Consider the following 27,636-nt stretch of genomic DNA (forward strand, 5'->3'; position numbering starts at 1 on the left):
ATTTGGAATAGAAGATAATGACTTAATGAGACTCTTTAGCTTAAAGGAAAATAAAATGGGAGGGAGAGAGGGAAAGAAATGTCTGAGAGTGACACTATACAGGTGGAATGTGGGAAAAAATTACCAGGTATGTAATTTACTGTATGAAAGCACAAAAAGACATACCTGGAATCTGAGGTGTGCAAATTATTATAGGAATAATGGGGATATATGGGGAAATATGGGGATAAGCACCTCTCTTTGAAGATGTTCTGGAAGGGTTATTAGGCTAGATATTATAAGAGTCACTGGCTGAGATATAATGAGTGACATTGTGGCATTTAGGCTGTCACAATAGATACTTTAATGCTCCATTTTGGCCTCTGACTGAATGTAAACCCCCCTTTCCTGATGTGAATCTTGGCTTCCCAGCACTCCTTATCATTTCTTTCAACTCTTGTTCTCAGTCTGTTCTTGGAGGAGTTTCCCTCTCTCTCTCTCCACTTCTGTTTTTATTATACCACTGCAGACAAAAACTGGCGGTTTGAAAGGTCCTGAAGGGAGTTAGTCTCCAAGCTTCATCTGAATTCAAAGGGATCTGGTTGCCAAACACAGACCTTGTGAAAACCTCAACCCAGGGCCCTGAAATTTGGTGTAGCTTTGAAAACCTCATAAAAAGCAAGCTTGCTGATAGTGGGCTGTCTTGAGTTTTATTCCTTCATCTTAAGCATTTTTCTGGTGGGGGTTCTATAAATATACACACTGATGACTAGAAGTAAGAAAGTACATGTCTGGCTGTCACACACCAATTTTCTGCAAGGAAAATCATTGCAGTTTTTTAACTGGCTCTTTATCTCAAAGCAGCAAGTATCCAGACGGTTGTCTCCAACTGTTGTTATTAAATTCAGCAGGAAATCCATCCTGTCCAAAAGAATTATTAGTTTCCATTGCTCCTGGAAATGTCCGGAGATGTTAATTTGTGTGTGTTTGTGTTGCCCAAGTAGCCGACCACTGAGCAGGGCTGTGGTTTGATCTTGTCCTCAAGCTCTGGGAGTTAGGTGGCAGCTGTAAAACTGAAGTCAACATCTAACCCAGGGGGTTATTTACAAAGGCAAATCTTCCCAAAACACCCCAATTCCTCCAGCTGTGATATGTTTCACGTCAGAGGGCAGTATTTGAAATTAGTAGTTTAGCATGTCAAAGAGGTGTCCAGATGCCATTCGCAGCAGTTTTTGCCATGAAGAAATTGGTATTTGTCAGCTATTTCTGCCCAGAGGTGTGTGAGATTCCACAGTTTCCCTTTTTACATACAAGAGGAAATAACTGTGGTGGCAATCTGGTCTTTGTCAGAGCTGTAGGTGCTCAACCACAAAGCACTCCCTTATTTATACCACAAGGCCCATTGGGAGTGGGAAGTGTCTACCAAAGGAAGCGCCAAGCAAAAGCAGAATGGGAGGGGATTTTGCCTTGGCCGCTGCCCAGAGCGGAGTCCCCCCTTGCCAGTGTCACCTCAGTGCCAGCAAAGAGGGACCACCTGGGGACCTGACCCCTCACTGTGTGGGGTCCTGAGCTGGCAGGACCCCAGCAGCCCCCCTGCAAGCATGCTGGGGAAGTCCTCACCTGCTGCCTGCGATGCTGTGCTTCCAGCCACCCTTGTTGCTGCCTCACTGTGAAGGTGACTAGATACAAGGCAGCCATCAGAGCTAGATCCTGGTGCTCTGCCAGACTGCAGCATACAGGTTTCCCTCTCCTCCTTTCTACAGTGCAGGACCTCTTTCCTTGGTCTGCAGACAGCTGATGGGATGGAGAAACGAGAATACTCAGCCTTGGCTGGACCCCATGCTGCAGTGTTACTTCTTGGGTCATGTCAGCCATCCCAAAATGATGGATGTTATTCTGGCGTAAGCCAGGCAGCCTGTCAGTGTAGTTGCCGTCCTCAACCACCAACCTGTGTTTGTTTTTCAGGAGAAAAGCTCTAACATGTTGAGAAAAGTCCAGATTTATCTTTAAAACTTTGGTTCAGCTTGAAAATCATTGCTTTTCTGGCAAACTAAATACATTAACTTTTTTAAGGGGCTTCTGCATGAGGTCTTCATTTAGCTCTCAGTAACAGCACAGCCGTGTATAGCCATCTGGCAAAAGCCTTTGGAGAAGTATGACAGACAGCACAGAGATGCTGCCACAGCCTTCAGAAATAACTAAGCAGCACTGACATAGTTCAGATGTTTGATTTTACAGAAGATCCTTCTGGACATACATAAAATAGGCCTCAGTGAACACACACACCCTCCCCAACAGGCTCACTGCCAGTGCTGCAGTGAATAACAGCTGCAGTCAGTTGTGCAGGATGTCCCAAGATACCAGCAGTGGAAAGGCTGGAAATGCAGCTGGCCAGGGAGCACTGCAGTCCCCCAGAACCAGCACAAGCTGCTGACACAGTCCTGAGGACTTGTGGGAATCACACTGGGTGCATGACAGTGAGTTTTGCCTCAGCCAGAAGGTGAATCCCTGGGCTGGCCTTGGAGGCAGCAGGTGGAGTTTCTCAGAAATTATCAACATTTCACTGTGTCCTTTCCATCTTGTCCTGGATGCATAACAGCATACCGAAGGAGCATTTACCTGGCTTGGCTCACCCTGAAGTCAGTGAAATCCCTACAACTTCCTTCCCAGCATAGAACTGGTTTGCAGGGCTCAAAAATAGGGGCTGTCCGTGCCCTTCTTCTGGATAAAACAGTTGATAGCCAACCAGCTTTATGTGCTGAGATGATAGCTGCATTGAAGCTAAGATTTGAGGAACAATTTTGAATAGATGTGTAATTTTAGAATGGAAATGGGTTACTATGCTGCAGTCAGCCCCCCACATACTTTCTAATCACTACGTAAATGTACAACCAACTCCAAAGGCTTTGGATCTTATCTATTGTGCTTTACTGTCACCATTCCACAGGCTGGGATGCCTGTGTCCAAGGAGCCAAGGAGCACTTCTCTAAAGGCTGACAAAAAAACCTTTTTTTTGTCAGGGATTCTGCAGATGGTAAGGGTATCTTTCCAAACACGGCCCAAATGCCTCTGCAGGCACCAAGCTGCCTGCAGCTTGTATTTCTCTCTATATTATGCTGTCAGGTTAGTGGGGCTGGCACTGAACCAAAGCAAATGGTTATTTATTAAGCCTTCAGGTCAAGATTTGACAGAAAATAGATATAGAAGAAGAGAGATGTAGAAAATAAAACACAGAACACAAAGATTTGAATATCAGCAGTAGATTTCTTCTCCTACTTCCAGAGGATATTTTTGAGCTCCAGAAATATTCACACACGTTTGGTGTTCAGAACTTCTTCATCTTTTGACCTTTTGTTTTCCCATCTCTCTGCCTCCGAGCAGGTAGCTTAGGTACCTAGGAATTTTGCACAAAACGAGTAGTCAGTGTCATCAGTGCTTAGATCACTCATGGCTAGTTGGGAATCCCTAAGTTTCTAGTCAGCTTTTTTACCTTCTCTGAGTAGGTTGCTCTTCCTTCATAGAGTTTTCCATAGATTTATAGGTTTCATTTATAGAATATTAATTGTAAACTCATGAACTTTTGTACATTTGTAAATTCTCATTGAGGAGAAACAAAACAAAAAAAAAAGGAGTGTGTTGTCCAGCTGTCTCTGGGGCAGGATGCCCTTATCATCTTCTCTAGCTCTGGGAACATCATGCCACGTGCACTCTTCATCAGGGCCCCACAAATACGGCAGAGCTTTGGCAACTAGTAACAAAACTAAAATACAGCCATTCAAAAGAACATTACTAGAACCACACATATAGGCTAAAAGCACTTTTCTAGTGATGAGTTCAAGATGGATAAAAACTTCACATGTTGCAGGGCTCCCAACAAGGAAGAATTTGAAGAGTCAACCTTAACATTTCCTATCTTTCAAATGCTGTGTTTTACTATCTAATGGCTTAGTGCTGTCAGCTCTTGATTATCTGGTGTAGTGAAGAATTAAGATGACCAGGACAAAGTAAAAACAAAGATAATACAAAGCATATGGCAATTAAATGATAGGAAAATAAGATAAGAGCAGTGTGGAAAGCTGAGTAGCACTGGCCTGGGCAAGGGTTGACGTTTAGGACCATGTGAGGGAGAAAGGGCGCAGCTGATCCAAGCCCTTTTGTAACTCACTTTGGGTTCCCTGTTCCCAGTATGATTAATGCCCAGCTTTGTTAATCTGCCTGTGAGTGGCTGAGGACTGTTTTCTTTTCCTTTGTGGCCATACACTCCAAAATATCATTTTACCCTCTGTGTGTTAATGGTGAATGCTCAAGGCGAGGTCAGCACAAGGGAATGGTGAGCAGTTCACACTGTCAGCCACACCTGCAGGTCCCTGCCAACCCTGCTCGGAGGAGTTGGCCATTCTAGCCAGTGCTGATGCCCTCCTAGCCCTGGCCCTAAGTAGGCAGTGGAGGCTGGCTTTCCACAGCAAACTGGCTGCAAATTGAGCTCAATACAGGTGTATGCAAGGAAGTGATTCAAGAATTGTTACCAGATGTTGTAAAATGTCTCCAGCTCCCAGCCAAGCTGCTGGGGGTTTTCAGAACAGCTTACCACTAGCTGGAAAATGTTTATAGAGGGAACCAAAAGGCCAGAACATTCATTCATGTTTGATTGCTCAGTGTGAGACTGAATCCCTTCCTTGGTCTCGGGCTATTTGGGCAGGTAGGCTGCAAGAAAGATGTGCAAAGCCTTATCAGGCAGCTCATTCAGAAGTGCTTATGACTTTTTCAGAACTACTTTCTGACCGGCTTTTTTCCAAAGTAACCATCCTCGCTCTCTCCCTCTGGCACTGTGACCCTGGAACAAGCGCATCACAATTTTGGCATGTGTGGGACATGCTACCACGGTACAGCAATATTATGTGGCAAGCACAACATATGTTTTGGAAGAGAGTTCAGTTTATTTTAGCTGCTCCAAATTTACTTGACCTGTTTAATCCAGCTTTCACACTACATCATTTCAATGACTGGATCTGCTTTTAGGTCATGCCCCACAGAATGTATGCAGCCAGTTGGCCTTTCATCTGTATGCTTAATTGTCCAAAATTATTTCCATGTGATTAATATAAACCCCCAACATCCATGATAGGCCAGGCCACTCCATCATCCACGTTATGTTTGGCAGGTGCAGGGTCTGTCCCACTGAGAAAGGAATAGTGTGAACACGGCCTGCTGGGGAGTCCAGACAGCTTCCTAACTGCGAGTTATCTGATTGCTCCCTATCTAGGCTGGATGTGAGTTAATATTCACTCAGGCACCTACAGGAAACAAGTGAGGGGCAAAGCCCATGGCACAGACAGCCCCATCCTGCTCTGGATGGTGAGCCATGGTGTTGCATGGCTCTTTGCTGGTCTGCATATGGAAACAGCAGCTTGGGCTAGTTTTGTTGTGGGAGCTGCTGCCATCCTCAGTGACAAGCAGGCACACTTCTTTTGGAACTCACAGCGCAGCACTGCAGCTGCAAGAGTTGCTGTGGTCCTGAGGCTGAGGTGAAGGTGCAGGGCCAGGTGAGTCCCATGACTGCTATAGGTGGTCTCTGGCACATGCTATGCTGGGGGATGGGACAGCTGACAGTGCCCTGCTCATGGATCACACCAGAAGCACCTCAGGTGTCATCAAGGGATGAATATCCACAATGGCTACACCCTCATGCTGCTGCCTGACACACCTGTGCTGCAGCTATTAGATGTGTCTTCTGTCTTGCATTGAATTTAGTTTAGTACCCTGAATGGGGTCCATGCCCCATACAAAATGAGGTGATTGCTATGACATCGTTTCTTTACAAGAAAGCTTCTCTGTCCCCTCTTCTACCCTCTGTTTTTTTCCTGTCAACAGTAACAACCCTCATACCTGCCTGGCAGCCACTCCCTCGCCAGCCAACTGAATCATCCTGGAGACAGGAGGATTTTTTGGGTGCTAAAACTTTACAAGGCAAAGACTTACAGAATACACCCATATGCCCTGCCTGGAAACTGGCTCCCACGTCTGCGGAAAAAGCCAGACAGTCTCAATTAGGCATTCGTGGAAAGTGGGGACAAGCTGGGGTTGGAGCCAGAAGCTGTAAAAGTTTCCACGTTTGCCAGCACCGATCCTGCAGACCCGTCTGCTCCTTCCATCTCGGCCTCCTTCTCACTAGGCAACAAAATGTGCGAAAAGGAGAAATCAAGAAGATCATTTTCATACCCAGCCTTCTCTGGTTGGGATGATTTTTGCTGTGCTGTTAAACCACTGCACTGTGTCGCTTGTCTTCCCTAATGCTGAGGGGAGAAAAAGTGCTCCCCCAGCAGTGTGTGTTCCACCCCAAGGAGCTGTGCAGTGGCTCCACCGAAACAAGCAAAGAGGCTTCAACCAGGCCATTCGTGGGATAGAAAAATCAGATTCATGCCTGATGGGAATTCCATCCAAATGCACTGAGGATTGACAGAAGGAGCTTTGGGAAGAAGAAAATGCCAGGGCTATTTGGCTGTAATCCAGCTGCAATTGGCCACACCTGGGGACTAATGGAGCAAGCAAGAACTCAGCTCACACCCCTTAGAAAGCAGTGCTGTCTGCCTCATCTGAGGCTTTTTTGGCTCTCTGCTAAGCCAGTGACTGGGAGTGTATGAGAAAGACCAGAAACCATAATTGTGGCTGGAATACAGAGACCTTGATTTGCTTCCTGTGAGGGCAGGGAAATGGCTGTGGTCACTTGCATCCTTCTGCAGAACAAATATGTTTCTTAAGAGAATGACTGGCCATGGAGAGCAACAGGGTGTTTGCCTGTGCCACAGGTGGTGTGCGGCAAGGGCTGGCAGAATGTGTGTGGCAACACAATTGAGGATGTTTGGAGTGGACAGCATGTTATTGTAATCCCAAATATGCTTTTGAAATACCAGGAGCAGTGCAAAGCACATAATACAATTTTAGACTTGAAATGAGCAACAACTGTAAAGTACAGGCAGTGGGGAGGAGTTGAGAGAGGCAAGAGAAAATAGGGAGGTAGGAGGCACAGAGGGACTTGAAATGTACAATTCCAGTTATTTTAGGCACAATCACTTCCAAACTACATCTATAGGTGAAGGAGCCTCTGATGAAGTTCACCAACTTCATAATCTAAACATACATGTCTCATTCCAGCCACCAAACAGATTTTAATCAGCTGGGTTTTTAGGAAATTAGTTTTGGGGATTTTTTTTGTTTGTTTGCTTGCTTGTTCTGGGTAACAGGACACAGCCTTGGAGTGAATTAGTAGCAGTTGTCTTTTTCTTTTTTTTCTTAGGTATTCCTGAAAGGGATTGGTTTTATGCTGGAGACCAGACAGTACCTGCGCTAAGAAAAAAAAGCCATTTGTAACTCTTAAGAAAACCAGGATACGTGCCAGCGGTGAAAGTGAGGTTTACATGCCCATCACTACCCACTGTATTGTCTACCTTTACAAAAAAACCCAGGTGACAGTTTTCCCCTATTTTTCATATTTAGAAAGCTGTTCAAAATCAGCCAGATTTGCTGGTAAGGTGTTGAAGGGAAGATCATGTTTATGAAGTGTATTGAATTCTCATTAAAAAAAAATCCAATATTTACTTCACACATACAATCCTTGAGAGAGTAAATTACACATACCTCAGGCTGAACTTCACCTTTGGAGGGACTGTAAAGCCTTATTTGAGACCGTATTGTTTCTCCTGTTGTGTTAAATTCTTGCAAAGTGGTGCACAGGGCTCAGTGCAAGAAGAAAATCAGGGGAGAAAAAGGTCACTTTCTTCTCTTGGCTACATTTATTTCATAAAAGCCTCCTGATGTATCCTTCTTTGGTCTGAATATTTCTGTCTACCTCAGACTAACTTTTCTTCCACTCAGAGAGAGATGGACAGAGATTTTTATAGCAGAAAAGAGAAAGTGTTTCTCAATCCAGAAATGCATGTCTCGTGCCTTCCCTGGAGCTCCTGTGTGTGAAGCTGCGCCCTTAGAGTAAAAAAATCTATTTAAAATCAGTAGATGGGGAGACATGGGTGCAGGCTAACTAGCCTCCATTTTAATTCAGGGTGTCCTTGGCTGTGGCTCAGTGCTGGCCAGAAGGGCTTAGCACAGCACAGCTGAAACCACTATGGAAGCTCAACACAGCTTGGCTGCCTCCCATTGTGACATGGTGCGTGGCTCAGCCAGAGCCTATAACCTCATTGTTATGAACTCCATTTACTGGACCTTTTGGATTCCAAGAGGTGCTTAAACACCTCTTAGAATTTTTCCTTGACTCAGTAAATTCCTTTGTGACCCCAGAAAACCATATGGTAAGGCTAACCAAGGGCTAAACCCTGTCGTGCCATTTGCAGAGCAAGAGTGGGCAGTGTGGCCCAGCAAACAGTAATGCAGTGTATAGTAGCATTTAAAATAACTTTAAACATAGCTAATTAGGAACAGCTTTTTAAACAAAAGTATATGCAAGGAATTAAAAAAAAATTAAACCCAAACTAAAAAAATTGTCACAGTAGTGCAATATTCTGTTGGAGACTACAAATTCTGGTGGTGTTTCAGTTAGTTTCCTACCAATTAGCCCAACCAAGCATGAGCATAGGTGAGTTGCTAGGTCTTCTTCTAAAGCATGAATGCTGGGGAACTAAAGGGTATTTCCCTGGGCATGTCTGTTTGAGTCTTGCCCAGCAGTTCTCAGGTGCCCATTGGGTGCCACTATTTCCTTACATACAGGGCTGAAGTAATTTTACATTCACATACTGCAGCTTCTGGTGTCACACAAAAAATAGTCCTTGGGCCAGGACAACAATCAGAGTAGCACCTACTCAGGTATCTTCTTTCCTACAGCAGTTAGTGAGGCAAAAGATATGAACCACAGGCAGTCAACCTTCTGTTGGTGTTATCTCTCACTGCTGGCAGCTTCTGTGCTTTGGGACTTCCTGAGCAGGGTCACAGCTTCGTGGTTAATAACCCTTGCAGAGTCTAATTTTATTTTTTAAATGTGGTTTTGTAGTTGCTTTTGATCTCATTTCTTCTTTTGACAGCTAGAATATCCTATGACTATGCATTTCAGTCTGCTGGGTGAAATTTTTGTTTTAATCATATTACCTCAGATGTTTCTATCCAAAACTCCCTTCTTCCAGGACAGCATTGTAGAAGCAATTAATATTTCTTCCTTTATTTGTGTCATTTATTACATTATGGGATACTAACATATCTGCCCTTAATGATCTCTCTTCCAGAAGATGGAGGCCCAGTGCACATTGTCCTTTCACAGGGAAATAATTTCTTTCATTTCATCATTCCTGAATTTTTTTTATTTCTGATTTTCCTTTTAAATTAATAAGGATCATTTAACTATGTTTTCTCTTTAGTTTCTTGTTCCTACTTCCAAATCCTCTGTTTGTCTCTTTTTTGAAACTATTATGACATTGAGTTGAACAGTCCAAAATTACGCAATGTACTTATTCCTGATTATGACTAGCTAATTTAAAATCTGTTACTCAGTATACACCATTGTGGGTGTCTTTCACTGAGCATCAGGGACTCTGTCAGCTGCTACTTGTGTTTGGTTTTGCTTTTGCTACTCTGAATCAGTGCATTACTGTTTACCTCCCAACATAATAAACCTGGTTTCATTTCTTCAAATCGTGGAACATGCTGGTGTGAGTGGTTGGCTTTATTTAACTCAGAAACATTTACTTCAGTTTAATTGAAGAAATGCAAAAACTTTCGCTAGCCAAGTATCCAAAGAAGTAACCACACCGTAGTAGCTGGGCAAGGTATTAGTTGCTATGTGTAATTGTTTTGTATTCAAAAATGGTCCAAGACATTCAGAAACTTTAGCAGGCTATGTTGGAAGGCAGTTTTAATTGGTTGATTTCAATGTGTGCTATTTAAGCTTCTGTCCAGTGAAGTTTACTTGCATATATCCCTTAGTGAAATTTCTACAGCTGCTGAAGTTTTAACTGTGTTGATCTTTCAGTTACTGTGAACATTAAAATTAGAGTTATTCACCTCTCCTAGATGCAAACTGTCCTATCCTTTGCCTCCCAGCAGCCTTTGAAGAGTCCTGTTTGTGGCACTGATATCTGTGCTCTTTTTTCTTGTAGCACTGTTGGACAAGGCTGTGAGCTTTGTGCTGCAGCAGGCACAGACAGGCAGGAAGTCACTGCACCTGTGGAGGAGCTGGTGCCCACCCCCTATTCCCCTCCATCTCCTTCTCACCCCCCACACAGCTGGCCAGCACAGATGGAGCCCTCAGAATCAGGGCCAGTAGCCAATTTAAGTGAGGCAGAGAAAAAGGAGGCCCTTTCTAGGGGCTGTGGATTTCCACTCTCTGAATTTTGATCTGAGGCTATGCAGCAAAGTTATTTTTTTTTTCCTATGCCAGTAGTATTTGTCTGTTTATCATTGTTTTATTTGCAAGGAGGGAGTTTTGAGGTCTTGCTTCCTATTACTTCTGCTGTGGTTTCCTGCATTATTCCTGCAAGTTTTGCTGGGTGAAATCAAATGGGGCATAAGTATGTCTGGCTCCTTGAAAATTCTTTGAGTTGTGTCTCCTTATGTTGCGAAACTGTAAGGAAATTTCCATGAAAGCCCGCTAGTGTTAGATTTTCCATACCTGCTGCTTTGATGTATTCAGAAATTGTGTAAGAGAAAGCTTTCTTATGGTGTTCTGGCATTCTCTTTTCTGGTCTCAGCTGATGAAGAGACCTTCTTACACCCTACTCTCCTTAAAACATAAAGTTTTTGGCTATGATTTGCTTTCTCTGCAGGCATGGGGTTTGGTTAGGTTAGCTGGGCATGCAAGGGTCCATTTTTACTTCTTACTAATAAAAAAGGAAAAAAGTTAACCATGACTGTATTTTTATTTAATCAAGTTCATGGTATTGAAATAAAGTCTTTAAAGAATGCCCTGGTCTCCTTCTGCTCCTGGTCTCCTGATGGCCATGGAGCCATGTGCCTGGGCAGTGCTTTACTACTGTCTAGCTCACGGTGCTTTGTTCTCTTGCACAGCAGTGCTGGCTGTCTCTGCCACCCTGGGCTGCGTGTCAGTGATGCTCTAACACCTCACAGCTGTGATTGCCTCCACTTCCTTTTTGGCCCTTTGGACAAAGACCCAATAAAGGCTGACTGAGGTAGGTGTTTCTCAGCACGTTCAGTTACTAAAAATGTCTCATGAAGTTTGCAAAAGGATTATGAGAGGTATTAATCTGTGTTATTTGAATGAAGTTTTGCAGTTTTGGTATCATGACCAGTTTTCTAGGTTTGGTTATCTGAAATGTGTTTGAGATACAGATGGTGAGGAAGAGCAATTGCATTACTTTCAGTAAAACAAAAGTGCTCAGTGAATAGGAGTGGGTACCAGAGCTGGTTGTCCCCACACAGGAGGTGACAAATGATCTGCTTCTCTAAATCCAGAAGGTGAACACTGGAGAAAAGCAAAGCTGAATGTTGCATTCTATTTCTTCAGGATCACAAACTACATACTTATCAAGAATAAAGATTTTATATGTTTTAGTTAAGAAGTTTCTTTAGTTCTTCGAGGAAAGACCTGACTGTGAACATTCAACCCTTGGTGTTTTAGGTTCCTGTTTCTTTGCCAGTGTCTCTCATTTATGGACTTTTTCAGAGGGGTATGGCGACAGGAGCAGCCCTCTTAACATTTGACTGTGTTATAAGGCAGTGAATATTCCATGTCTGAGGGTCCTGAGTGAGATTACACAAGTGTAACATGCAGACTGTTTCCCCTTCCTAGCTGGGATTTAAGGTCTTGTTTGTATGCCTGCTATACAGTGGGAGGATCCAAGGAGGGGCTTATGGTGTGATGTGACTAACTTGTGGAGCAGTAGCCTTGGCATGCTGTTCAAATTGGTTTTCATTTAAGAGTAATGAAACAGCTTTTTATTTCCAAGTATCAGTGTTATATGAAATCCCTTTTATGAAAGCCCTATTATTTTTCCTGTAGTGGGAATCATTTGGCCCTTCTATTTCAAGTGGGTTGCTCCATTGTCTCTTGGCCTCATTCATACTGAGCTGGAAGGCAAAGTGCTTGGCAATGAAAAATGAGGGAAGTTTGATTGTTTTTGTTGATACCATGTTGTTTGTGTTACTCTATTTTTGTTTTAAATATGGAAAAGTTATTTCTTTGAGGAATCATAGAAAATGTGGTAATAGGGAACTAGGACTTTGCAGTTGTTCTACTCGGCATGTTTTCTTGTCTCAGTTGAGTGCTAAATCTGAGGTGTTTGTGGGTTTTTCAGGAAGCCCTCGGCCTTCTGTAAAAAAGAAAGATGTATTTCAGTTCTGAGCTTGGCTTTGTGGCTTCTATTTGCTATGGGAACAGTGCTGTAGCCAAATTTAAAATGAAGAGCCATATGTTTTGTTTTTCAAACAAAAATTTATCAGCTGATTCTGAATATATGCTTTCCCTTTCCATGGGGCTTGGCTGGGGGTGTCTTTCATCATTTCACAAACAGTCACTGTTTTCAAGGCTTCAGAACTGTACAATTCCTTGTCAACCTCTTCTTCCACCATTTCATACCAATGCACAAACGTGTGGATGTGGTTTTGATCTCTCTCATGTGGACTGAATAAGGACTCAAATATTTCCAGAAGTCAGACTTGCTCTGTGAGACAAATGGTGTCAATGTGGTAAAGATCTCCAAGTGGCAAATATGCACTGTGTTAGTAGGGATGATGAGGCATAGAAAAAACTGAGTGCTGTAATGTCTGATAAATGTTTTCTGCTTGTTTTAAATGAAGATCATCTCTTGTGCTAGAGGCAGGATATCTAAAATCCAAAGTTAATTTCTTGACACCCCTATTTTAACTTCCAATCACTACAGTATTGTCAGTCTCAGTAGAAAAATGACATGCCACTCAACTTTGACTGGGAATGTAAGAAGAGCATTGCTAATACACAAGTATTTTGCAGGTTTAGTTCTTGCGGCTTCTAGTGTTTTCAAAGAATGATAAATCTTATTTTTCATTATAGCAACCTTCTGACACCTAAGCTTTCCTATCCAACCAAAGGCTGCAAGTGTACTTTGATTAAAGAAGGTTTTCATTGAGAAGGAATGTTAGCCAACACCAGGCTGTTAAAAACTAGGAGCTGACACCATTAACCCAAGGTGTCCCACTAGCAGTGAAGAGCTGTCACCCTGGATGTCATCAGGCTCATTGCAGCACAGGAACTCACTGCAGTGGAGAAACTCTTCTTCCCATGGTCTGGGTCATGGCTGTGGTAGGGCAGGTTTGCTCTGCGAGCACCAGACTCTGGCTGGCCAGGCCATAACCAGGAACCCACTGCAGCTGGGAGTAAATTGTCAAAGGGAGGAATGTTCAAGAAAACCATGCCACTCTCTTGTTGGTTTTTTTGCAATACTTTAATACAGCATTAAAATGCTAGAATACTAGAGGAAAGCTGTATACTATCCAGCAAATAAGGCACATGTCGGAATGCCATTTTATGGACAATCCACAACAGAGGTTTTACAGTCTCTTTAGCAACACAGTCACCAGATGAGCAAGCTGTCATCTTGATTGCTGAAACAGAACCGGTACCCCTGAGGCCTTTGTCCATAGGTTTTGTTTGTTTTAGCTGTACAAGTTTATTAACAGTTACAGAAAAAGAAATTATACAAATTGCCAACTGAATCTGACAAGGTCAGTGGGTACAGCTAAACAAATATAATAATTGTTAGGTTAATTTTTTTAAAGCTGAAGAAATTCATAAGATAGTGTTAGTTTTAGCACTATTACACAATGCAGTGAGTGCTGTACTAAATAACCTTTTAAAGGAAACAAGAATCCAGTATAGGGTTGGGCAGACTTCCCATTTTTAGCATGGTAACATATCAAACTAAAAACTCAATCCTTCATAATATAATCAAACTACATGAAATGTAAAGTGTAAAATGTTTTGAATACGTGCACATGCATATTCTATATTGCTATGAGTTCTAATTAAAATAAACATAAACCCCTACAATAATCTACTTCAATCCTTTTCTCTTACATCCTTTGATTGATATTATTGCTGTAGATGATACTGCATAGCTGAGCTCACAGTCTGCAAAGAGTTGTGAAAGTCAAGTTAAACAACGTCCCAACCAACTTTCTTCCCCTCTAGTTATAGGGAAGGAAAGAACCACCATTTGAAACCCACCACTTGTGCTTCGGAGTTTCTGAAAGACGAGTCTCCACGGTGCTTTCAACATCTTGTGTGTCTCTCACAAGGCCATAAAGTGACAGTATACTGTTATTTGCTCCTCACTTGCTACATGTCTAGTGATAGCTTTTCTAGCACTCCTTCCCCAAATACACATAAATAAACCGTATAAGCATTTTCATATAAGTCTAAGCACTTGAATAATATACTGGTTACTTAATACTGATATTTTCATCCAAGGATAACAAAAACAATATGGCTTAAAGAATTGCAAGGTTTTTTGTCAGAATTATGTACCAACTTTCATATAATATTTTATGTAGACAATATTTCCTTCTTAATGTAGTTCTGTTGCATACTTTATACAGACAAAAGCATTGTAAAAAAAAAAAGTAAATTATTTCCATAAATATTTTCTTGAGGATACATCCTTAGTTCTGCAAAATACTGCAAAATACTTAAGAAAACTCTTACCTCTGTTAGTATCCTAGTTGAGAGGAAGGCCCTTCTGAAAGCTTCCCAATTGTAAAAACTTTGCCCAAAAAACAAACAATACTTTTTTAAAAAGGCCCTCAAATATATACAAAAAAGTTACTGCAAAGAGTTTCCAGATAACAATTCAGTATTATAAGAAATATTTGTAGCCATTCAAAAATTTTAACATCTAAAAAGGTTTCCAAAATACACACATAGTATTAAAAAAAAATTGAAAGAAACTCTATGTCAAGTATAACTCAAGATAAATACACATCTGCAAGTAAAACTGTAAAATACTTCATACAGGGGTAAACATTTATATCAATCATCTATAGCTAGTAACTGCACACGATTGTCCCTTTGAAATTCATCCTAGAAACACAATCCATCATCCCTATGTCTAAGATCTCAAACAGCCCTCTGAGCACTTGAGCGATATAGCAAACTGAATGGACAGCACTGGTTTTGCAGATAAGAAAGAGATATGGGTTGAAGCCCAGTTGGGAGTGGAGTGATATCTGAAAGAATGATTTTTCTATGGGGATAGTTCCATCACATTTTAAAGTATGTTGGCAAAGGCAAGTGGAAAATATATGTCCATCTACTTAACTTGAAAAACACGTGTTGATGATTTATTGCTTATTGTTCAGTGGACAACTCTTAGGATCCAGAATAGGAAAAAAAATCTTCTATGTGACTGCAGGACAAAGAGCACTAATCTATGAAGTCTGACATTTCCAAAAGCTCTAAACTTTGAATCTTTTAAGTAGGTTTCTGTTTTTTAAAAATGCTAGAGTGTCACAGGTATACAACCCCTGCATAATCTAAATTTCACATTATACAAAAATGTGAAATGTAGATAATACTTCTAGGTATAAGGCTTCTCTCAGACATCAGTAACTTCACATTTTTAGTTTAAAAACTAAGTCCCATATAATGGGGAACTTCAAAATACACCTATTTTCAGAAATAATATATACTCTTGTGTATTTATCTGAAATTAAATAGCAACTTTGAGACAAAAAGGCCTCAAACTTTGCTTTTGTGGCATGATTTTACATCTGTGGTAGCAGCAGTAGAAACTGGCTAAAATGGGGCCATCCTTTAAACTACTAGGATTTTTCTTCATCACCTTTAAGTGAAATATTTGTATTAACTCCATTGTAGCCTCATTAAGCAGCTAAAAACCTACAAACATACATGTCAAATTACTCAAACATTTTTCCAGAGCAGTGCCAATGCCAAATTTGATATGAAATGTTATGACCAACTCATGAAACAAATTGTGGGGTGTTTTTTTGTTAGTCTGTTGTTTTTCACAAAACAAATGGAAGTTTAAAGAATCCCCAAAAGGGTGAGAAAATGAAAAAAAAATAGTGTGTGCTGGATATATTGGTAGGCTGTCAATGGCAAGCATCTGAGCTTAAAAATCCAGTTTGCCAAATAAATGCACAGAGACAAACTGCTCTCAGGTACACTCCTAAAGAATACTTGGTTTAGGGAGGCCTACATAGATTTAAAAATCTTTTTCTTGATGCTTGCTTCACTTCTGCCAATACTATCTACTAATGCCTTCAAGGATTGCTAGCTGATGCTCTAAATGCAGAGCTAGTTAAAGAACATCAGAAAGCAGTCACAAAAATTTAAAAGATAAATAAATTCCTCATTTTTCCAGTAAAAAATCTGCACATTTATTTTTTTTCCTGATTTGGAAAGAGTTGGTTACATCTAGATGTGAATTACCTTTGTGTGGGGAGTGAGGGAATAGAAGAAATCTACACTTTGTAATCAATCTTCCTTTCTTTCCTTTGAAATAAAAATTCAGAAATGTCCCTTCTGTGTCACTAACTAAAAGCCAATGGTCATAAGCTGCTATACATTACTGATGTGGATGTGTTTTTGCAGCAACTCCAACTGCACAGACTCGAGTGTGGAGCAAACGCCTCAGGCCAGCGCTCCAATCCTATGAGCAAAGGCATGCAGGGAGGGACAGAGGAATCCTCCCTTTGCCCGAGCTTGGTGCTCCTGCCTTCCCCAGGCCCCAGCTTTTAGGGAGACAGGTTTCAGCCCTGTGGAGGGAGGAGGTGCCCAGCGCCTGATGCCATCTGCATCCTGCACTGGCGTGGATCTGTGGCCTCTGGCTTAGGCAGTACAAACTACGGCAGTGTTGCTTCTTGCTGTTCCACACATTGTGTTCTTCATCTGCTTTTCCCCAGTGTGAGCGCAGGGGGAAATCTGCTCTCCTCTTTATTACAAATATGCTAAGTATTACTTAAATACTTTATACGTCTTCTGCCTAGGAACACATCAATAATATAAATACTGAACTCTCGTAAGTATGCTCTTAAGAATTATTATGCTACATCTATAGACATTAATTGTGTTAAAGTAGATCACATGTATTTTTAGTACAATCTAAAAATCCATAAGCTAAAGGCATTGCCTTGCAGTGTTGAATCTGGATAAACAATTCTTAATAGGGCACTGTCATGAAAATACCAATGCTTATAATGGCATCTTGTAGTCAGCTTTTTGTCAGAACCTGGTGGTGTGTGATATAGTGATACAACTATACCAAGAGTTGTGCTATTTTACTGATTTAGTGGTTATCATAACATGGAGATTATTTCAATACAGAACAAAATGTTTGATAGCAACATTTTAGTTTCAAGAAGAAAATAAAATAACGTTTTCCCTTATCTTTATCTAAGGGGTTTCTCTACATGTTCTTTAGCTAAATGTGAATCATCTAGGTGATTTTTTTTGTTCATGAACTATTAAGTGCTCAAGAGGAAAAAATAAATCTGGTTTAGAATGCTGCTCTTTCAAAATTACTCATGCTTGAAACAAACTATTGAGATTAATCCTAGAGGTCAAGCTTAGAAAATCCACCCCTAGATTTGCTTGTGTATTTTCTTATTTGTATAGACAGATTAGTATCTTTGTTGAGAGAATTTGTCTCTAAGGTAATTTGTGAATCTGTGCAAAAGAATGTGTTTGCATTTGAAAATGCTAAAACGGCTATCTTCACTGAGGCAACTGAACTGTTTATTAGTGTTACTTTCAATAATATTATTTTCAGCTATTTTAGTTGGAGTTGCCAACTGGGGAAAAGTAGTTTCCAAGTGATTAATTTAGTTAATTCTATTTTAGCATTATATAGCACTTTTCATCCAGTGATGCCAAAACACTTAAGAGATATTAAGTAAACCTCACAACTCTCCTGTGAGGTAGGTACACTAAAGTATTATTACCCCCATTTTGCAGCTGGGGAAACTGAGGTCTAGAAGGATCTTGTGACTTGCCCAAAATCAGGAGCTAATGGAAGAGCTGTGGTCAGAAGCCAGGAGTCAGGATGCTTATCCATGGCTCCGACCAGCAGGCTGGGTCACTTGGGCTGCCCATAAATAATGGAGTTTGCAAGATACGTACATGCCAACTCCCACTGAGCAAGCACATGCAATTTTGCCCTGCCTATAGCAAAGCAGGGAAATGGCAAGATTCACCCTGGAGCAAATTTGTCAAGAGCTTTGCATTTCATATGTGAATGCTCATGATAAGTTTTCAACTTGCTTTATAAGAGCTTGTCTTGACATACTGGTAACATCCTGCTATCACTTGGCATAAAAAACCCGCTGTCTTTGCATTATGGAACTAGTCCTCAGAACAAATTTAGTTTACATCAAGTTATTTAGGATTTAAAGTATTTTCTCTAAGTATCATTCACACAAATGAATCTCCCCAAAGGAAACTTCATAAAAATATAAATTGTTGGTGTAAAAAAAGCCCAACCTCAAACATTATCCCTGTAATTTTTTTAGTGAATGCTACAAATGAATTGCTTGTTGTGTCCTTTTGCCAATGTACTCTTACATAGACGTACAAACAGATGTACCTGTCTCAAGGTACTTTCAGTTCATATTTGCCAATCCCTGATGAGATTTTCTTTGCAGCAGGGTGTCCCTGTGCAAAGTTCTACCTGAAATGGGATAATGAGATATAACTCCTACATTTCTCCCCAGGTATGTAGGTGCTTCAGGAAAACATAAAGAAAGAGGGTTATATAGAGTGTTCTCCATGCCTCAAAACACCCCTATGGCTAACAAGTTTCATATTGTAACAAATTTCTATACTAAAAAACTGGACATAAAAATATTTCCAGGAAGTGGCTATAAAACTACTATAAATAGTAAGTTTGGCTAATCTTTTAATTAAGGGTTTTGGGGTCATTTTAAAGTGTTCTTATCCCCTTATTCATAGTAAATATAGTGTGCTTGCGGCCTAATGAACACACCATGTACATACAGGGGCCATGTCAGTGGGATTATATGACAAGAGAAGGATCTGTTAGTTGCATAAGCGAGCCAATTTTGTCTCCTCCAAAAACCTCTTGGAATCCTTTCTGACGATCTGGGTCCCATTATGGCATTCCCTTTCTACCCAACCCACACCCTCAAACAATTATTCACTTTTTTTGCCAAGTCCTGCAAAAATTATTTTGCCTAAGCCCTGCCCAAGAGATGGTAACAAATAGAAAAAGTCAAATCAGCAGCACAACTCTTAAGACTTTCTAAAACTGGGAAAGCAGTAATTCTCCTTTTATGCTGTGGCTTGTTTCGTCTTCCTTTGTCTTGTCATATAAAAAGAACAGTGTTCGTGTTGTGGGTGAGTGCTTGCAATTAATGGCCCCACAGTTACTGAACCTCTGCAAAAGCCATACATATAATATATATTCCTTGTGAATATTATTCCTTGCCTTTTGAATAGTACTTCATTTCACCTGGGTGTGACATAGGGTCTGTGTAAACAATCAGCAGAACCTGTAACTGTAGTTCTGTTGTGAACACCATTAGTAACACTTTGTGTGTACATATATAAATTTGCATATATATGTATACAAATCATAGTCCTGTAAATACCTATTGCATGCATGCACATGCAAAGGAGAAATGTTACATTCTATTAATGGTAAGGCATATTATTAGATAGGCAATATTGGCAATTATTTTAGCTTTTATGTTGATCTGTTGTGGTGCTGTTGATCGCGTGCTGCCAGAGAATCTTTAAGGATGACGGGAATGGGAAGAGGCCACTTTGAAGGTTTATTGCACACGGCGGCAGTAGTAGCCCAAAACTTTGCACTTCTCACACAGGTGCTGAGGATGTTCTTTGCTCTGATCTGAAACATCCAGGCCATCCGGCTTTTCCAGCGGTCTCTGCAGTGGAGGGAAGGAAATCAGATTAGATCCAAGATTTTATCCTTGTTACCATTTATTAAGCATGTGAAGTTAACTTTTACACCCTTAATGAGCTTTCTCCTGGTGATTAAAAAGTTACTATGTTTCTTTCCTGAAGGTATGCAGTGCTTTTTCAGCTTTTCAGCTCTACCTACATTGGTTCAGAGTGGCCTTAGAATTTAATGTTATTCATAAAGGTGGTGTTAACTTTGTTGTGGACAAATTACAAAAATACTGAATTGAGGACTTCTTTTATAAAAGCAGTAACACAAAAGAGTTCATTTGCTTTGCTCCAGTAACTTAGATGTCCCAAAGGCATTAACACCTCAAGCATGGGAATCCCATTTACCCAGCAATGCCAGCAGGGATTACCAATGTTAGGATTAGCTGCTACATGAAGAAAACTGTTTTAACTATGCACAGATACTACATAGCTAAATGGTGTTTTCCCGATATGCAGACCCATGTTTTGAGGCTGAAATTTTTGAAGAAGAGCAGCTGCAAAGCTAATCATAAAATAAAAACAATTTCAAACTAATACAAAACCAAAACAAAATCCAACTTCATCACACAATCCTTTGCCCTGAATCTGAGTAATAAGTATGTATTTTTAATAATATTTGTGAAATCACAGGGTTGGAGGAAATGAAGCTGATTTGTTGTTAGTAGATATTTGTGCTTTCATTTTCCATGGCACATAAAAGGCTTTACAGTCCTTCTGAAAATAAAATATTACAACAAAGTTAAATGTTTAGAAAACCTAATAGGTAGGCAGGTGATAGAGATGTGAGGTAGAACTTAATAAAGTGCACCATTTTCTTGGCAAAAAACCCCAAGTTCTCTGAGCCATAATTTATCTATTTTCATGAAATGGATCCAAAAGACTGTTTCATCGCGCAGTGCCATGAAGGCAGCAGTTCTTTCATGGGACTGTGGTAGACACAGCATGTGGTGTGGGATCTGAAAACTAGCCATAAGCTTCTCACTGTTTTTAGAGGGATATTAGACTCTTGCTTACATCTTCAAAATGTGATTCTTGGAGCAGTGAGTGGTAAATATAAATTACACCATCTTGGCCATTTATCTCTTAACACCATTCTTAGTGTTAAAGACTTTTCTTTATCTGTAAAATCTTAAAGTACACCTGATCGTCTAAGATTTCATTTAGAAGTTGTTCATCAAGCCACCTACCTGAGACTCTGTGGATAGGAACAGAGCTATTTAAAGCTTTTTATTTTTGCTATGTAATACTGGAAGAACTGCTCATAAACCAGGAAGCAGAAGGGTTTCTCAGCTCTCTGAATAGCTAAAATGACACAAAATATATTCTATCATCCTGAACAAGGGATGTCTGTAAATTCTTGCTTGATTTTACTGGATTATAAGTGCAACACTCTTATCATGTTGCACAGCTAGTCAAAACAATATATAGGAGCAATTCAGTAGTGACAGTCAATGGTTTGTTTCTGATTCAGTGTTTTGAACCATGATATTGTCCTGCACCACATTTGTCTTCGAGTCTAACTTCATTTACATTTCAACTACAAATTGGATTTCCTGTCTCAAATAAGGAAGGTAGATGGACTCTTCATCTCCAAAGGCCCTGCAACCCCATTGAGCTTTAAATGACTTGTTGGCTGTCACTATGTTGAGATTTGAGATCAGAACCAGCAATTCTGTTTCTAGGCTTGCAGTCCAAGCACTGGTGCAGATACTGCATCTGCCACAAGACAGGCAAGTTGAATAAATGTGTTTAGTCAGAAACACTGCCTTTCTGCCTCATCTACCACTTATTCCACCAACATCTGCCCACAAATATTCTTCAAGAATTCACATTACATAAATATACAAAGATGAAGCCCAGGTTCAGGAACCCCAGGGGTTAATTTACACTCTTCAACAGTGAATGAGAGTTTTGAAATGCTACACTAAAAGCAGGCTATTTGACTCAGCTCTGATTGCTTCTACATGCTAGCTGTGCTCTGATTAAAGAGAAAAATACAGCAGTTATCATGTTTATTGATATAAGCCAGATTTTTTTTTTTAATATGCAAGGCCTTGGGAATCATTTTTCCTGGAAATAGTGCAAAGGACATTGGGAATGCCTTGAAGCGCCAAGAGTTTTTGGATGGTTTTCAGAAACAATAGCTCTCCATGGTTTGCTTTCCCCCTGCGTTGATTGAGCTCAGCTTTTTGGCCCGCAAAGCATTTTGGTTTCAGAAATGTTATTGTTACCAGTGTGTTACGACACAGGCTGGGGAGAGAGGGGTTACAAATGCAGGAAAGCAGGTTGCCAAGGGTCAGCTGGAAGGAACAAAGCCATGCAGAGCCCAGACTGCATTTCTGGTGAGGTGGTGGAGGGCTGAGGCTTTGAAATTGGTGGTGTGCTTGCACGGTTTGTGTCTCAAAACCACTTCAACCCCACTTGTGCATAAAATTAAATCCTAGCTTATCTCTGTTTGCCATTTTCTCTTCATGGGTTTCTTGTGAAGGCAAAAAAGAACCCTTCTATCACCCTGGGTAGCGAGTGTTCTTGTCCTGGGGCTGTCTGTTGCTTATTGAGGAGAACTTGAAAGTAATAACCTTATACCCTTGGAACCTTTCTTACACCATGCTAGAAGTGTAGGATGTTGGTCAAAGAGCTGTGTGTCCATCAAGGCTGGACTCCTTGGAATAGGCTGGGCAATTCTCCCCACCTCTGGTGTGGTGGAAGCAGAGGAAAAGAAGACATTGGCACAAGAGGGGTGTGGAGGGTCAGGCTGTGGCAAGCTGTGTTAGCTCTGGGGACTGCCTGAATTCTGCAGCAGATACTAATAACTGAGGAGGCTGCAAGAGCTCTGTGCTGCTGCTGAGGACTCAGCCATGAATTTGGAGAGGGTGTGGAGAAGGGGACAGGCTATTTGGCTGAAAAGTTAATTCCTTTATTTAGAAAGAGGTGAAATGGGGCTTGTAGAACAGCAGTAAGTCCTGCCGTGTTCCTCAGAGGAAAGGTATGCTTTCTTTCCATTAAATGGAGAGTTTAACTTAATGGTTCAATTTTGTCATTTTTTTTTTTTTTAATGCAAGCATCCACAATGGCATTCTTCTGGACTTCATTTTTGTGCATCTTTCTTTAATTTTCTCCTGATAGTTCACAGGGTGGAAATAATTTTGTGCAGCTCCACCAGGAAAGCATTTGGTGGTGGTGAATAAAGCTATTGCCTCAGGGGAATAAAGCTGAAACAAATTTAAATTTATATATCAATTCCTGACCTGCAAATTAACTTTTGATTGTGAATTATTGCTGTCTCAATCTACATGTACTGAATGACCTCTGCATTCCCCAACAGTCAGCTGAAACCCCAAACCCCTCAAACAAAAAAGCTCACCCTTATGAAGTGTTAGGTGTTAAAGAATGCATCACTAGGACATCTTGAGGGAAACTGCTTCCACTAAGATGTAGAATGGAATAACGTGCCTGTTTATGTTTGTATTAGAAGACTGACTTTTTTCTGCTGTAGAATGGAAAAATTCTACAGCACCACTGATGGATAGAGGATCAGAATTCAAATGTGAGAAAACAGTTTAAAATAATTTTCTGGACTCATTTGCATCAAGTTTTAATGCAGCAAATAAGATGATTAAATGTCAGATTAGAGATGTGAACAGAAAGATTCTGCAGCTATTGCTGGCAGGATAATTGCTATGCTAACCGTCCTAAGGAGCCATGCTTCCTTCAAGAAACACATGCTATCATGAATTTGTAAATTTTTAGTCCAATTAAAAAATTATGCACTGGGGAAAAAAAGATTAAATGCATTGTACATTCTTGAGCAGCAGACCCTCTGCTTTTCTGTCTGCCTGGGGGAAGAGGGATATTAACAAGGCCCTGGGCTGTCGCCGTGAATCCAAGAGGCAGTGATAAGAAGGCTGCAGATCAGAGGCATGATGCTTGGAGAGAGCAAGCAGCCTCTGTCAGCAGCATGCCTCTGGGACAGGCCAGCTAGGAATGAATGATAACAGCATGAGGTAAATGGTGAACTTCTCTTTTTAGAGTTCAGAAAAGCAGGAGTCTGGGGTGAACTGTATTCCCATAGCTGGAGTACACAAGTATGGGCATGCTGGAGAGGATTTATTAAATCTAAAGAGTCAAAAGATCATACTTGTAGGCTTGAAACTGTTGAAAAGTTTATTGGGCATGAGTGACCATACCCACTCCTCCCCATACTGAGGGAAGTGGCTGTGGTTGCACTCAGATATGGGAATTATGATGAGACCATTGAATTGCCTATGAAAGTAATAACTTGCACATCATGAAGTATGTATTTACATACCAAATTATTTCCAGTTCAACAGTAAATTCCTGACAGCTGGAAGAAAATAGTGTCCAAGAGGACAAGTCAGTCACCAGATGGCTGGTTCTGCACCAGTGCAACAGCTGTCATCACAAACAGCACTGGCGTTAGCCACGAAGTCAGAGAAGAAGCCTTGATAAGAGGCCAGCCAGGAAGTAACCACGGGCGCAGATGTTGCTGCTACAGTATGTAGGAGAAGAAAATGAGAATTCAGAGCTGGGCATCTGGGCTGTTACACTGCCAAGAATGCTGGTAAATAAGAACTGGCTCCATTGCTGGAGCAGAGTAAGAAGAAGTATAAACAATCACAAAATCCAAATTCCTTGGAAGAGAGAGGTTTAAGTCTCATCTGAGATTCCCATTTATGTTTAGAGTAACTAAAGTAACTGCCCAGGAAACTATTTCTGAAATTTAGAGCCGCTAAATTTCATAGAGCAGCTTTGTCAGGATAGTTCTTTAGCCTTCAGTAAGGCTGGAGCTCAATGGGCCTATAGCTTTTGCCCCATGTTCTGTGCATTCCTGTAAGCACTCCCATGGGAAGGTTTGTCACTTGAGGGAGTGGTGAAAATGCAAAAGGAGGAACACAGTGGAACAATTTAGCAAAGCTTCCTTGAGGAGCAGTTTTGCAGCTCAGGTGTGACAGCCACCTGACTCCATTCTCGGTGGATGAGTTGGGGAATGAATGGCAGCAGCCCTGCCAGCAGGCCTTTGTGTTACTTCTTGTAATACATGCTCCATCATCTCTTTTAAATGCAGAGATTTAGACCTGTATTTATAGAGCACTCTAAAGTATACACACAGCTGTGAAAGTGCTGAGAAGACTTTTCCTGCCCCAGAGAGTTTAAAAGCTCATTCTCACAGATAGGCCATGTGGACTAACAGCATAGGGCTGAATTGAGACATTCCTTGTGGGGAATTGGCACAGGATAGTTTCCTGGAGTGAAACGAGCCTCCAGGAACAATGAGCAGGTGGCAGGAAAGTGTGGCTGCTCTCCTCTCCAGGGACTCACTAATGAAAGGTATGCATAGGAAATCAGGATTTGAGCATAGCTGCACAAGCCATTCACAGAGCTGACATGTGCTTGAATGGCTACCCAGAGCGGAGATTATTATCTTCAGTACTCTGATATTATTGCCTGAGCGAGTTACATGGGAGTACTTCAGCACCAAACCATCCCTTTGAGAGACATGGACAAACCCTACAGTACTGGGAAGTCCATGGATTGGGAAAGCAACAGGGGAAGATGAAATTCAGCTATGGATGAGGATGAAATTCAGCTATGGAGATGAGAAAAGGGCAAGCCTGGCAATTGAGAAGAAATTCCTATTTAACTGTAATGAGTATTGAGCAGTCCTGAAATAAGGATTTCAATTATTTTTTTGTCCTAAATGGGGCACAAGCATCCTACTTTCCAACAGTGAGGATGACACAGCAAGGCTTGGTGGCCCATGTGGCTGGATTTCAGCTATTTAATAGAGTCTACAAGGTTTGCTCTGTTTGGTGTCAAACCAGGAGAATGCAGAGATATTCACTAGGTCATACAAGAGGATGGGAAAGTATCCTTGGAGGTGATTGCTGTGTCTTGTCTATATACACATCTTTCTGTAAGTGTCCTCCACTGTTTAGGACCAGGTGTGGAAAGGGGAGGTTGGCTTGACCTGGCATGAGTTTTCATGATGTATATACTATGGTGAATAGAAACTTTCTATAATATGCTCTCACCAAGGAAATGTGGCCCAACTGTTTTAGATATGGGCTGAGATTTTACCTGTTTTTATAGTTTTGGAAGTCTTGTAACTTGACAAAAGTTTAGTTCATGTTGAGGGACCAGCAGTGATTTTCATCTGCTGATAAAATGACTGGTTTTTTTTAAAATAATGCTCCAGGATATCTTTTTTCCTGTTAGGTTACAATTGTATGTATACCAAATGGTAGGGCATGGAGTAAGAACAGGAGATGATGATTTCCAACACATCGCTGAAGAGAAATATTGACAAGGTTGTTTGAAAGTAGAAATAATTTATTTCACTGAAAGTAAGTACTGTATCATCTTGAAAGGAGGTCAGACTTCTCCAGTTCATCTGGTTTTTGTTAAACTGAAGAAAAAAAATCAATGTATTGATTATTTGTACGATGGTCACATCACATATTGTGGTGACTTTGCTATTTTGTAGTGTCTATTCTTTCACTGCAACACATTCCTTTTCTTGAATGGACTTAAAATGACACAAGAGAATCATGGTGTGTAGGGGGAGGCAAGATATTTTCTTAGGTGAATTATTTAAATCGGAAAAACTGTCCAATGGATGACTCACATAAGAGTGCAAATACTCTGATCCCATATAATAAATGCAGAAGGAGAATGTAATTGGCTGAGGACATCCTCCGAGAGGGAAGTGAGGGCTTAAAAACTTCTAGAAATGCATAGGAAATCAAACATCAATGAGGACTGCTGTGCTAAGTGCCAACAAAATAATGAAAACCTAAAGAATAAACAGGAAATATATATAAAATGTTAAGGTGGTGTAGCAGTGCTATGTAAAAAAATACTAAAACCATAATGTGCACAAGAAGACTTTTTTGTCCTCTAGCTCTCAAACTAGAAATACTGGACTTTTACTTAAATCTTTCACTGTGCTTTTACAAAATATAGTTCTTACTATAAGAGTACTGGTGATTGGGTATAGCATATCGTCCAAAATGGTGCAGAATAGCACCCCACTGATAAATGCTGATAAATGTTTAGAGTCTGGTGTGGGGCTGGATGCTTCAACAAAAAGCATGTATGGGACAGCAGACAGGAAGCTGTTGTCACGATGCAGCATGGACCTCCTGCAGCCTCTTAGCTCTCCTCTGCAGCTGGCTCTGTGCATGAACTGATGCTGTTCCCTTCACAGTCTGCCTATTGATGTTACACTTAATCAGAAGTAGCACAGGGCACCTCTGGAAGAATGAAAAGGACTAGAAAGGATGACAATAGTAACACTGAGAAATAGAAGCAGAAGGAGATGAGGCAGTGATAGAAGGATGTAGAATCTTTCAGCTTGAGGTTCAAAGTTCCCCCATATTTTGGGGAAGAGCACTAGTGACTGGCTGCAAGTTATTTATACCGGGAGGCCTGGTTGAAACGCATTCTTGTCCTGAAAATCTCAAATTAACTGCAATACCTGCTTCTGGGACATGAACATATGGATAGACAGGAAGAGCAAAGCTCTTCCACATCGATGACGTGTGGTGTCCTTAGGGAATAGCATGGGAACACTGATAGGGGTCAACCACGGAAAGCTGCACTGCATATGCTGTGATTATTCCCCAGCAAATATCATGTACGTGGCTTGATGGCAAGCACAGCTTACAGAAGCTCTGTAGATTGCAACCCTCCCACAGTGTGTCTCTGACTTTAGCACTACTGTGCAGATTGGACTCCTCTAGCCCTGCCATGAGGGG

The 27,636-nt window shown here is 41.0% G+C and overlaps 1 protein-coding gene across 1 annotated transcript in view; it reads right to left on the reverse strand.

Annotated features, from left to right (window-relative positions):
* Positions 1-13,333: 13,333 nt before the first annotated feature.
* The window catches only part of ZCCHC24 (zinc finger CCHC-type containing 24), a 108,317-nt gene continuing 94,014 nt past the window's right edge, over positions 13,334-27,636 (reverse strand). Inside the window, exon 4 of the mRNA XM_085064036.1 lies at positions 13,334-19,833. Coding sequence (XP_084920162.1) covers positions 19,720-19,833 — 114 coding nt within the window. The 3' untranslated portion in view covers positions 13,334-19,719. The remainder of the gene's footprint in view (positions 19,834-27,636) is intronic.

The sequence above is a fragment of the Lichenostomus cassidix genome, chromosome 6 (assembly GCF_008360975.1).
Source record: "Lichenostomus cassidix isolate B80296 chromosome 6, HeHo_3.0, whole genome shotgun sequence".
NCBI classification, from domain to species: domain Eukaryota; kingdom Metazoa; phylum Chordata; class Aves; order Passeriformes; family Meliphagidae; genus Lichenostomus; species Lichenostomus cassidix.